Source organism: Moschus berezovskii, chromosome 25, assembly GCF_049115385.1.
Source record: "Moschus berezovskii isolate FMDL1 chromosome 25, NW_MosBer_1.0, whole genome shotgun sequence".
NCBI classification, from domain to species: domain Eukaryota; kingdom Metazoa; phylum Chordata; class Mammalia; order Artiodactyla; family Moschidae; genus Moschus; species Moschus berezovskii.
Window position 1 is genome coordinate 6,971,830 of NC_142484.1, and position 11,922 is coordinate 6,983,751.

Sequence of the window (11,922 nt, forward strand, 5' to 3'; positions counted from 1 at the left end):
TGTCACCCCGAAATTCTTTGTCCAGCTTTGCCATTGACCTACTGGATCACCTTGGGCCAGTCCCTTCCCCTTCTTGACCTCAGTTTCCTCCTTTTACAATGAAGAGTTGGACACAATGATCTTTGATCCTTAACTGTAGCTCAGGAGGAGGCATTTGGGAATTAGGCCTGAGCAGAGGTCTGCCTGTGACATCATAGAGGAGAGAATTCCATGAGAAGTCAGGCTTTCCTAGAAGCCCCAGTGTGATGGCTTAGGTGATTAGGCGAGACAGGTGATCCAGGAAGGGCTCTTTTGGGCCCACACGTTAAGCTTTCCTAATTCCAGGATTCCCAGCATAATCTCGCATCAACCTTCCATGTCTGCAAAGGCTCAAAATGAGGCAGACACTGATGACTCAGATGTGTTCTCTCACCCTGGCTCATCAACCCCATACCAAAGGCCAAGCCATGGTGGAGTCCACCACCATCACCAAGGTGCATCCCGTCACCGTGGTGAGCCCCAGCATCGTGGCTTATCCCATCATCATGGTGGACTTCATAACCCTGATGAATTCCAAGACTTCCATGAAAATGTCTTCTCCCGCCATGCCCACCGCTCTTATCACACCCCCAGTCGTGGTGAGTCCCACCATCATGGTGGAAACCACCGCTCCACATCCCTTTCCCAGGATCCTTCCCATGACACTCTCATCTCCCACCAATCCTATGGTGAGGACCACTTTGACAATGAACACCACCATGGTAGCAGGAGACACCATGGGAGGTCCCGCCAACACAGGGAGCCCAACCACCATGGTGGATTTCACCACCACACTGAGGTTCCTGACTACAGTGGGCTCCATCGCCAAAATGAGGCTTACCACCATAAAGACTCCACCCAATCTAGTAGCCGCTCCCACCTCAGTGAGGCCTATCATCATGGTGGCCACCACCACAGAAGGCCTACCTCCATGATGTCCTACCAGCATGGCCCACCTCACCACGACAAACACCACCGTGGTGACCACCACCACAGGGAACACCAGCGCAGCGCACGTCCTCACGATTACCCCCACCGAGATCACCACCATGCCGAGTACCGTCACAGAAGCCCCCAGCTCTTTGGCTCATACACGTCCCACACCGTGCCCTTAGGCGCCATCAGCTCTGCCTATTCTGGTCCAGCAGTCTTCCAACCCAACAAGCCAGACCGAAAGAGCTCAGCCTTCAACTTGGTTCGTTCCCTTAGTACAGTGAACTCACACCCCTCCGAGACCTCCAACAAAGTCTATCCTCAGGACTCCTCCTCTAAAACCTCGGAAAGCTGCCCTGAAGAAGACGAGCACGTTCAGAAGCGCAAAGGTGCGTCTTGAGCTCACCCCTTACCCCCAACTCCAGCTGCCTGGCCCAGGTTCCAGACCTGAGTCAGGCCTGGCACGTCCTTCACAAGGCTCGCTCTCGCCTGCAGGTGTAGTCCATTGGCTCTTCACGCACCTGACCGTTCATCCTCCAATTTTTTATTCCTGGAATCAGGCACCTCTTCAGACATCAGTTGGTTAATTCAGTCACTGTCACCTTAGTTCTCATGTTCACTTCTCAAATGTTTCCTATTATTGAATGTGAAAGCTGGTGTAGGTCACTTATACAAGCAAACCCAGGCTGCCCAGGGAAGGGGTCCATCCTCGGTATCAGAACATTTACGACTATGGATTCTGTTTGTCCACATTTCCCCCACTAAACTGTGACCTTCTTGAGGACAGAGGGAGGAACCAGTGCCTGAATGTGGGCCTTGTTGGAGGGCAGGGAGGACCTTGCCTGTTAACATATAATCCCGCCCAAATTGTTCCCTAGTAGTTCAGTAAACATGGCATTAGCTTCTTGAACAAGAAGCAAGGGATGTGTGTCCAACTGTGGAAGAGAAGGCAGTCAAGAGGGGGAGATATGTCAGAAGCATCTTGTAGGGAGAGGACGAGGTTACCAAGACGAAGGGGTGGCGAGGAAGAGTGGGTCTTCCATGTGCGAGCTGCCATGTGAGTAAAAAGCGTGGCGTGTAAGAGCCTGCGCCCCTGAAATATGCTCAGATCCCAAGCCGACTGGCACCTGCAAGGCAGGGTCAAGCCTTGACTTCTATCCCAGCGCAGGATGAGCATGCCGGCCCCTGAGTGAGCTCATGGCAGGCAGGCCTGGGAGGGTGCCCAGATGCCTGGGCCCCTTGTCCCCAAGAGCTTGCCTTTCTGGCCCTTTACAGTTGCCCGGGCCTCACGGATTCACAAGAAGGTGCACTCTTCGGACTTCCTGTACTGGTTGTGGGAAAAATTAAGCCAGCTCATTTGGGGCATTCAGAGAATGCTCAGGAAACTGGTTGACTCCCTGGCCTTTGAAACCTTCATCATCTTCATCGTCTGCCTCAACACCATCATGCTTGTGGCTCAGACCTTCGCTGAAGTCGAGGTCCGGGGCGGTAAGAGCCAGGGAACCCTGTTCATGTAGAGAAGGCCATTGATGATGTTCTGGGCCTCCTGTGAGCCTGACCAAGTTCCGGGTGGTTTAAACAACTTAGCCTTTTTGATCCTCACCCTGGGAGGTGGGCGACATTGCCCAGCAGTTAGAGTGAGGCTCAGAGAGTTTTGATGAAGTCAACCAGACCGCCAGAGACAGGAGCTCTAAGCTTGAGTGTGTGCTGTTCGTGACTACAGCCACCAGGTGGCGCATCAGCTCTAAGTACGTTGATTTGCGCGGGAAGGAGGCCCAGAACCCATGTCCGCTGGACGGGTCTGGAGGCCCTGGAGGCCAGGAGACCCTGAAGGGAGGAAGCTGGGAAACCTGGGAAAGCCGTCCCTAAAACTCCAGGGAGCAGATCGAAGGAAAGGTCCTGCCATAGGACCCATAAACTAAGGGGAGAAGAAGAGTGAGCTGATGTTTCTTGCAAGCTGTTTAAGGCTCCCTTGGAAGCCCTTTGCTATGTGAAATGCATTTCATTCTCGTGAAAATTCTATCAGGCGGACTGTTATTATCACCGTTTCATAGAGGAGGAAAGTGAGACACACAGCCATTGGAAGAGCCAGCTGCTCCCTACATGGCTTCTTGCAAGTGAGGTTCCAGTGAGCAGGAGGAGGCAGGGGTTGGGCTGCTGGGGGCAGAGGTGGGGCTAAGCGAGGGCCCGCTCCTCCCTCCCCTCCCTGGGTCCTCACAGAGTGGTACTTCACGGCCTTGGACTACATCTTCCTCTCCATCTACGTGGTGGAAGCTGTGCTCAAAATCACTGCTCTGGGCTTCGTGTACTTTTTGGACCCCTGGAACAACCTGGGTGTGTAGAGATTGGGGCCTGGGTGTGTGTGTGTGTGTAGCGGGAGGGAGCCCCTGAACTGCCCAGAGGCGACAAAAGCAGGGGGTGTTGGTGCTGGGAGGGCTGTGGGCCTGGGATGGGGTCTGGGCAGCCGTCCGTGACACCTGGGCACCCCTGTGTCTGCAGATTTCTTCATCGTGGTCATGGGTCTGCTGGACTTCGTGCTTATACAGGTCAACTCTTCCTCCACACGCGCGATCCACAACCAAAGCGTCTTCCGCATCTTCAGGGTCTTTAAGACCCTGCGAGCCTTGCGGGCGATCCGAGTCCTTCGGAGGCTCAGGTTAGCAGGACCACAGCTGCCCACAACAAGGCTGTAGAGTTCAGAATGCTTTTCTGATGAGTCTCCTGCTTTTCACTAGGCTCTATCTCTTATTTTCCAGAGAGGGGCTGGGACCCTCTGCAAAGTAACGTGCAAACCAGGGACCTACCGCCTCAGTCATCGGCAGCCTAAAATCTGTCATCATCATCGGTTTCTGGGCACAGACCCCTACCCCACTGACACAGCCTCTGTCTCAACCTCTGCCCACAGATTCCTGACCAACCTCCAGGAAGTGACCGGGACCCTGGCCCGGTCCTTGCCGTCCATCACCGCCATCCTCATCCTCATGTTCACCTGCCTCTGTATCCGTGCCGCGGGCTGGGCGGGAGCGTGAGGTGCTGTCATGGTCAGAGTGGTGAGGCAGGATCAGAAACTGGGGACAGTGAGGGGAGGCGGGGGGGACCCCATGAGCCAGGTTTGCTCCTCAACAGCCAGTCCTGTTCTCTGTGGTGCTGCGGGCACTGTTCCGCCACTCTGACCCCAAACGCTTCCAGAACATCTTCACCACCATCTTCACCCTCTTCACCATGCTCACCCTGGACGACTGGTCCCTCATCTACCTGGACAGCCGGGCTCAGGGTAGGGCAGGCCTCAGGCTGGGTGGAGGGCAGGGGCTGTCTGGGTGGGCTCAGTTATCCCATCTGCCAAATGGGGCTTCTGAGCCGTGCTGGCTGGGGTGTGGTGAGGACCGGCAAGGGACTCAAAGCTCAAAGGAGCCCACCCCGTCTCTTCCAGGCGCCTGGTACATCATCCCGATTCTCATGATCTATATCATCATCCAGTACTTCATCTTCCTCAAGTGAGGACCCGCCCCCCTGCGCGCCCCAGCTTTGCTCCCTAGGGGCGCCCCCTCTGCTCCCTCTCACCATGGTTTTGCCACCATGCACCCACAGGAGGGTGCAGCCTCCCCTCCAGCCCCCTCCTGTCTCTCGCCCCAGCCTGGTGATTGCTGTCCTGGTGGATAACTTCCAGATGGCGCTGCTCAAAGGCCTGGAGAAAGTGAAGCAGGAGGTAGCGAGGGGAGGGGGCAGGCGGACCGTAGGGAAAGCTGCGGGGAAGGATGGAGGGTGCTCTGGGACAGGCAGACACAGGACTGTGGCAGAATGGAAGCCTCTTCTTTGCAGAAGGCGGCTGAGCTCCATGAAGATCTGCTGGATGACTCTGTGACGAAGCTCATGGAAGCAGGTACCAGCACCCCACTCCTTCCCGGACAGACAGAGAGTGCCAGGACTGACTTTACTTCTTTATTTATTTCTGGCCACACTGGGTGGTTTGCAAGATCTCAGTTTCCTGACCAGGTATCAAACCCAGGTCCCAGGAGTGAAAGTGCCAAGTCCCAACCAATGGACCACCGGGGAATTCTCTTGGCCTAGCTTTAAGAGTCTTAGAATCTGAGACTCAGGAGAATTTTCAGAGCTTAGAACTTCGGTCCAAAGAACTCCACGACTATCTGCCACACTGATAGTCAATTCTTGAAAGCCATTTGCAAAACAACTAACTCGCCACATTCAGTTCAGTCCAGTCACTTAGTCGTGTTTGACTCTTTGCAGCCCCACGGACTGCAGCACGCCAGGCCTCCCTGTCCATCACCAGCTCCCAAAGTTTACTCAAACCCATGTCCATCGAGTCAGTGATGCCATCCAACCATCTCATCCTCTGTCGTCCCCTTCTCCTCCTGCCCTCAATCTTCCCCAGCATCAGGGTCTTTTCCAAAGAGTCAACTCTTCGCATCAGGTGGCCAAAGTATTGGAGTTTCAGCTTCAGCATCAGTCCTTCCAGTGAATATTCAGGACTGATTTCCTTTAGGATTGACTGGTTGGATCTCCTTGCAGTCCAAGGGACTCTCCAAGAGTCTTCTCCAGCACCACACTTCAAAAGCATCAATTCTTCGGCGCTCAGCTTTCTTTATAGTCCAGCTCTTACATCTGTACATGATTACTGGAAAAACCATAGCTTTGACTAGACGGACTTTTGTTGGCAAAGCAATGTCTCTGCTTTTTAATATGCTGTCTAGGTTGATCATAACTTTTCTTCCAAGGAGCAAGCGTCTTTTAATTTCATAGCTGCAGTCACCATCTGCAGTGATTTTCGAGCCCCCCAAATAAAGACTGTCACTGCTTCCATTGTTTCCCCATCTATTTGCCATGAAGTGATGGGTCCAGATGTCATGATCTTAGTTTCTTGAATGTTGAGCTTTAAGCCAACTTTTTCACTCTCCTCTTTCACTTTCATCAAGAGGCTCTTTCGTTCTTCTTAACTTTCTGCCATAAGGGTGGAGTCATCTGCATATCTGAGGTTATTGATATTTCTCCCGGCAATCTCTGAGATCTAGCCACATTACGATTCACCGAACATTCATTTCTGTTAATAATGTACAAAGTTTATAGCAGTTGGTCTTATATGAGATGATTTCAACTGTCCTTGAGGCTTTTGTCAAGGTGTTACACATGCTTGTCCAGAGTCACTCAAAGTGGATTGAGAGTCTATAAAAATGAAGTTTCCTGTACATGTTCATTTTTATATACCTGACTTTCTGGGTGAACAGATTCTGAGCCAATGGCTTTGCCTCCTGCTGAAAGATGTTCAGAACTTTAGAATCTGAACTCTGGAATCCCATTCTTAGGATCATCAACACCAAAGTATTAAAGGCTCTCAAGTGTCACCTGGCCCCTCACCTGCCCTCTCCATCTTGGGCACTCAATGCAAAAAAAACTTAAAAAGAGGAATTAATTGTCTCAGATTACTTAACAACTTGTCTTCAGCTGAAGGCAGGAGGAGAAGGGGACAATTCCCCGACCAGGGATCGAACCCGTGTCCCCTGCATTGGAAGATGGAGTCTTAATCACTGGACCACCAGGGCAGTCTCCAGGTAGCAGCTTGACTTCCCCCTTCTTTCTCCACATCCAGAGCCTAAAGAGGTGCTAAGTGAACGCACTATACAGAAGCAGCTCATTGAGAAAAAGTTTGGAGCCATGACTGAGAAGTAAGGAGATGCAAAGGGAGGGGAGGCGTCAGGTCTGAGGGGAGAGGCCTGGCGGCCTGACTGGTGGGCGGCAGGGAAAGGGGCTTCGCCTGCCTCTCTGGAAGAGGGGTGGAGCCCTAAGGCTTATGTGGAGCCTGTGGGTGGGCTGTGGAGGCCTTGAGTGGCTTCTGTTCACCCAGAGTCCCCTGGTACCACCAAGAGGATCCCACCAGAAGCACCTAAAGGGCCACGAGAGCCCCCCTGAGGCCGAGGGCCAGGGCAGGGCTGGCGGACCGAGGCTGCGGGAGCAAGAGTTCTGCTCGTCTTTGTGCCTGAGAATCATGCCTGACCCTTGCTCTGGACCAGGTTTTGTAAGGGCTTTGGAGGCACGAAAGGGACACAGATCAGCACCAGCTCGTGAGGCGGGGGTGGTTTAGCCACTCAGTCATGTCCGATCCTTGTGACCCCATGGCCCGTCAGGTTCCTCTGACCTTGGGATTTCCCAGGCAAGAGTGGACAGCCATTTCCTCCTCCATATACTGGAGTAGTCACGTATGGATGTGAGAGCTGGACTATAAAGAAACCTGAGCTCTGAAGAATTGATGCTTTTGAACTGTGGTGTTGGAGAAGACTCTTGAGAGTCCCTTGGGCTGCAAGGAATTCCAACCAGTCCATTCTAAAGGAGATCCTGAATATTCATTGGAAGGACTGATGTTGAAGCTGAAACTCCAATACTTTGGCCATCTGATGCGAAGAGCTGACTCATTGGAAAAGACCCTGATGCTAGGAATGATTGAAGGCAGGAGAAGAAGGGGACGACAGAGGAAGAGATGGCTGGATGGCATCACCAACTCAATGGACATAAGTTTGGGTGAACTCTGGGAGTTGGTGATGGACAGGGAGGCCTGGCGTGCTGCAGTCCATGGGGTTGCAGAGTCGGATATGACTGGGTGACTGAACTGAAGTGATACTGGAGTGGGTAGCCACTTCCTCCTCCAGGGGATCCTCCCAACCCAGGAACTGAACCCGCATCTCCTGAGTTGCAGGCAGATTCTTTACCGATTGAGCCACCAGGGACCCTCTCTAAAGAGCTGCCTGGGGCCGCGGAGAGTGGGTGGACTTCTGCAGGAATGAGGAGGGTGGGTCAGGAAACAGCTCAGGAAAGGCCTGGGAGGTAGATTTCAAGTCAACGTGAGGGGCCGACTGGAGCCAGACAGCTGGGGACTCGTGGCTGTGCTCATGGCGGGGGTCCTTGGCACAGACTTCTGGCTCTCAGGCCTGGTTCCCCAGAGAGCCTTCTCCCGGAAAGCCAGACCTGCTCCACCTCATCCAGACTGGCTCCAAACCAGCCTTCCAGGCTCTTCTCTGCTGCCGGCAGAGCTCGAGCCCCAAGCTCTCTGTGATCACACACCCCCCCACCGCCCTGGCCCATCCTGGCTTTACGCACAGCACAGCACGAACGTGTCCACCTGCAGGCCTTTGCCCGCCCTGTTTTCTCTGCTAGGATGTTCTCTGGCTGCCGACGGCAGACATAGGTTATCAAGAGCTGGAAGAACTGAGATCCAGTCCTGCTCATTTCACCTCCTGGCTGCTCTCCCAGCTGCCCTCCGCCCTCCACATCCCAGCTCCTCAGCCCCTAGCATGGACTGGGACTTGATTCCTCTGTGATATTTTCTTTGGGGGTTTCCCAGCCTCCAAACTCTTCCCCACTGGCCCACCTTCACCTCCCCTGAGAATGGTCTTTGTTTTCGTTGTTTTGTCTGTTGGTTTTAATCTTTCTTCCTTCTACTTTCTTTTTATTTACTTAGCGATCTTTGTTTAAAAAAAAGTTTTGGCTTTTCCTGCCTTCTCTGAGTTTGCAGCCTTGTAAGGGCTCCTGCCTCCCTTTGCTTAAGGTCAGGGCACCTCATTTTGACCTTCCCTGAGTGTCTTCATCTTGAATTCTTCCATCCTCTAAAAACTCCTTCCTGAAGCTCGCCTGGTCCTCAGGACACTCCCCACTGTTCACAGATCTGGGGGCGCTGGGAACCCTGTCTATGCTAGCAAACCCTCAGAGTGTCTTTCATGCTCAGCCCAGTGATGCTTCCTCCAGAAATCTTCCCTGATGCCCTAGTTCCGGATCAGCTTTCCTCCTTTGGGTCCCTCGGTGCCCTGGGTTTACGCTTGTCACAGTGTAAACACCCTTGGTTTGCCTTCTTGGCTCTGTCACAGGCTGAGCTGCTTGATGGCAGGAGCTGTTTCTTTTTTTTCTCCTGTGTCCTCCAAGTACCATGCAGTGTTCAACGATTTCAGTGTTATTTGATGGCTGGATTGATAAGGCAGGCTGGCAACGAAGGAGTTAATGAATGGGTAGTGGGTGGGGGTGGGGCCAGGGAAGAGCAGGTGGATGGAGAGATAGGTGAGTGAGGGAAAGGGTGGGGTGGTCCTGTGGATGAGTCAATGGCTAGATAGCCAGGCGAGTGTGCCAGTAGGTGGCTGAGTGGGTGCATGAGTCAGGGTGGGGTAGGTTGGACGGATGCAGGGGCAGGTGGTTGGGAAGTAAACAATCGTCAGAACTCTCCGTGGTCCAGGCAGATGGTGGGGCCACAGGGTATATGTGGAAAAGGAGATACACCGTGGAGGGCCCACACAGAAAAGGGCTGGCCATGGCTGAAAATGGAGGCACAGGGTGCTGTGAGTGTGGGGGTTGAGGGGTGGGGAGGCACTCTGAGGGCTGAGACGGCCCAGCTTTGCCCACTCTCCACCGCCCTCAGGCAGCTGGAGACCCTGTTCCACTTCCTGCAGCTGGTGGCTGGCGTGGAGCATTACCAGCTGAAATTCCGCTCCCAGGCTGCTGTCATCGATGAGATTGTGGACACCACATTCGAGGTGAACCAGGCAAGACCTGGGAGGAGCCAAATGGAGAGGGCGGGGCACTGGAAGGCTAGGCTTCGGGCGCTTGTGCCCGGAAGTGGCCTGAGTGAGAGCAGTGTGGGCCTCCCAGAAGCAGAGGCTGGCGCCATCACTTCCCACCCCCTCCCCGGCAGGCTGGAGAAGAGGACTTCAGGAAGTGACCCCCAGAGAGGCAGCCTGGGTCCAGACTTCAGCCTCTGGCTGGCTATCCACCGACTCTGGCCAAGTCCCCATATCCGCTGGAAAGATCGCTGGGCCTGCAGAGGTTGGGGGGGAAGCGGGCAACAGAGTTTTAAAACCCCAGGTGGCTCTGTGTCCTCACTGGCCCAGCCAAAGTACAAGGGAACCTGTGTGCACGCATGCGTGTGCATCCTGAGCATGTATACGTGGGCGTGCTCTGGGTGACAGGCTTGTCCTTGGATCCCTCCTGCCCCACTGGGGCCTGGCATCCTGGCTGGGCCTGGCAGGGCCTTCATAGCAGCCGGGGGCGGGTGGGGGATGATGTGGAAAGTGGACCAGGCTCAGTGATGGATGGAGAGTGGGCAGTCATCCTGCTTCGGTGAGGGAGGCCGGTCTGGCCCAGGAGACGGGAGAACAGGTTAGAACAGCGCATGGTTGTCAAGAACCCAAGGGACCAGGAGGCTCCAGGAATGAGGGCTCAGAGCCCAGGAACTCGGGCTACCGCCACCCTCAGCATCCACTGTCAGGGTGCCAACTCTCTGGGGACAACCTGAACCCAGAAGGCAGAAGTCCTCACCATAGCCTGTCCTGCCTGGGGTCAGGCTAAAGAACCTTGGGGAGGGGAGAGGAGGGAGGCTGTTCAAGTCTTCCCAGCCTTGGGGTGGGGATGGAGAGGGGTGTGTGTGGCAGGGACAAGCCTCTGGTAGAGGAAAGCGAGGGATGAGCGCCCCTGTAGGATGCCCAGGATGGCAGTGGGCACTGAGCACTAAGTCCCACTCACGTCCAGCCAGAGGAAGGTCTCCCACCACCCACAACACCCTTACCTCTAGCAGAGTAAAGTTGGAGGGAGTCGGGGACAGAACCCCAGAGCAGGGGCTGAGGGGTGACCGTTTTGCTCGCCACCCCGTCTACATCCAGTCTGGACCAGACAGTGGCCACGTCTCTGGGCCCCAGAGAGAAGCAGCACGTCTCCTCCCAGGCCCAGGCCCAGCCGAGAGGATGGACAGACTGTGAGGAGGAAACACCCACCAAGGACTTGGGCACAGATTCCAGGGGTAGAGAGACTGCTGGCCTCACCTCACCACACGACCTCACACATTCATTCAGCATTTCCTGCCCCTGAGCCCATGCCAGCCACGCAGGAGGCTCCTACTTGGTGGCACCTGGGAGCCGGCCAGCAGCAGACCGAACGCAGCTGCTGTATCTGACAGGCTTGAGTTTCCCCTACAACCCTTGGTCCTGTCAGACTCAGCTCCCCAGGCCCACCCCCACCCCATACGGCCTCCGAGGGCTCTAGAGGAGCAGGACCCCAGAGCTGGGGCTGTTCCTTGTTAAGTCCCAGCAGGGAAGCCGGCCGGGCAGGATGCTGGCCAGGCAGGAGCAGGTGTGAGGCCCGGCCTGGCCGGGCTGTGGGCAGGGGCCGCCAGGTGCTCTCCACAGCCACCCCGGCCGCCCACCTGGGGCCTGGTGATGCCACCCTCTGAGCTCCCGCAGGATCCAGTTCCTGCCCATCCTGTCCCAGACACGCATGGGTGTGCATCTGGGCATCTGAGCCAGCTCCAGCCGGGGCCTGTGTTTGGGGCTGTGTATACATCTCCAGGTTGTCCTCAGTGTGCGGGGCTGTTCCCGTGTGTTTGTGTCTGTGTTGCTAGGTCTTTTGTGTGTGTGTGTGTGTGTTTCTGGATATGTGTGTGGTGTCTGGGAGCAATCTGAGGGGTCACAGTGTGTGTGTCTGTGTGTCTGGCGTCTTGAGAAGTTCTGGATGCGTGTGTGATCGTGTGTTCAGTTCAGTTCAGTTCAGTCGCTCAGTTGTGTCCGACTCTCCGCGACCCCATGAATCACAGCACGCCAGGCCTCCCTGTCCATCACCAACTCCCGGAGTACACTCAAACTCATGTCCACAGAGTTGGTGATGCCATCCAGCCATCTCATTCTCCATCGTCCCCTTCTCCTCCCGCCCCCAACCTTTCCCAGCATCAGAGTCTTTTCCAGTGAGTCAACTCGTCGCATGAGGTGGCCAAAGTATTGCAGTTTCAGCTTTAGCATCAGTCCCTCCAATGAACACCCAGGATTGATCTCCTTTAGAATGGACTGGTTGGATCTCCTTGCAGTATAAGGGACTCTCAAGAGTCTTCTCCAACACCACAGTTCAAAAGCATCGATTCTTCGGCGATCAGCCTTCTTCACAGTCCAACTCTCACATCCATACATGACCACGGGAAAAACCATTGCCTTGACTAGA

The 11,922-nt window shown here is 54.8% G+C and overlaps 1 protein-coding gene across 3 annotated transcripts; it reads left to right on the plus strand.

Annotated features, from left to right (window-relative positions):
• The first annotated feature begins 355 nt into the window (after window positions 1-355).
• Window positions 356-9,851, plus strand: CATSPER1 (cation channel sperm associated 1). 3 transcript variants are annotated; one of them, XM_088832329.1, is made up of 12 exons: window positions 356-1,340; window positions 2,227-2,439; window positions 3,172-3,285; window positions 3,451-3,607; window positions 3,857-3,948; window positions 4,082-4,225; window positions 4,382-4,445; window positions 4,585-4,657; window positions 4,771-4,831; window positions 6,554-6,629; window positions 9,362-9,476; window positions 9,635-9,851. In XM_088832329.1, the coding sequence occupies exons 1-12, from the start codon at window positions 356-358 to the stop codon at window positions 9,659-9,661; spliced, it is 2,121 nt and encodes a 706-aa protein (XP_088688455.1). In that variant the 3' UTR covers window positions 9,662-9,851. The 3 variants fall into 3 exon arrangements, 1 of the variants encoding a protein (XP_088688455.1); XR_016036408.1 differs by lacking the exons at window positions 356-1,340; window positions 2,227-2,439; window positions 3,172-3,285; ... (5 more) ...; window positions 4,771-4,831; window positions 6,554-6,629 and adding an exon at window positions 9,137-9,281 and having other exon boundaries at window positions 9,362-9,485; XR_016036407.1 differs by lacking the exons at window positions 356-1,340; window positions 2,227-2,439; window positions 3,172-3,285; ... (5 more) ...; window positions 4,771-4,831; window positions 6,554-6,629 and adding an exon at window positions 9,137-9,281 and having other exon boundaries at window positions 9,393-9,485.
• Window positions 9,852-11,922: the final 2,071 nt, after the last annotated feature.

Excerpts from the sequence above, each read along its gene's own strand:
- CATSPER1 (XM_088832329.1), top strand. The coding sequence starts at position 356 with ATGTCTGCAAAGGCTCAAAATGAGGCAGACACTGATGACTCAGATGTG. Across the intron at positions 4,832-6,553 it reads GACGAAGCTCATGGAAGCAG|AGCCTAAAGAGGTGCTAAGT; the intron begins GTACCAGCACCC and ends CTCCACATCCAG. Across the intron at positions 6,630-9,361 it reads TTTGGAGCCATGACTGAGAA|GCAGCTGGAGACCCTGTTCC; the intron begins GTAAGGAGATGC and ends CACCGCCCTCAG.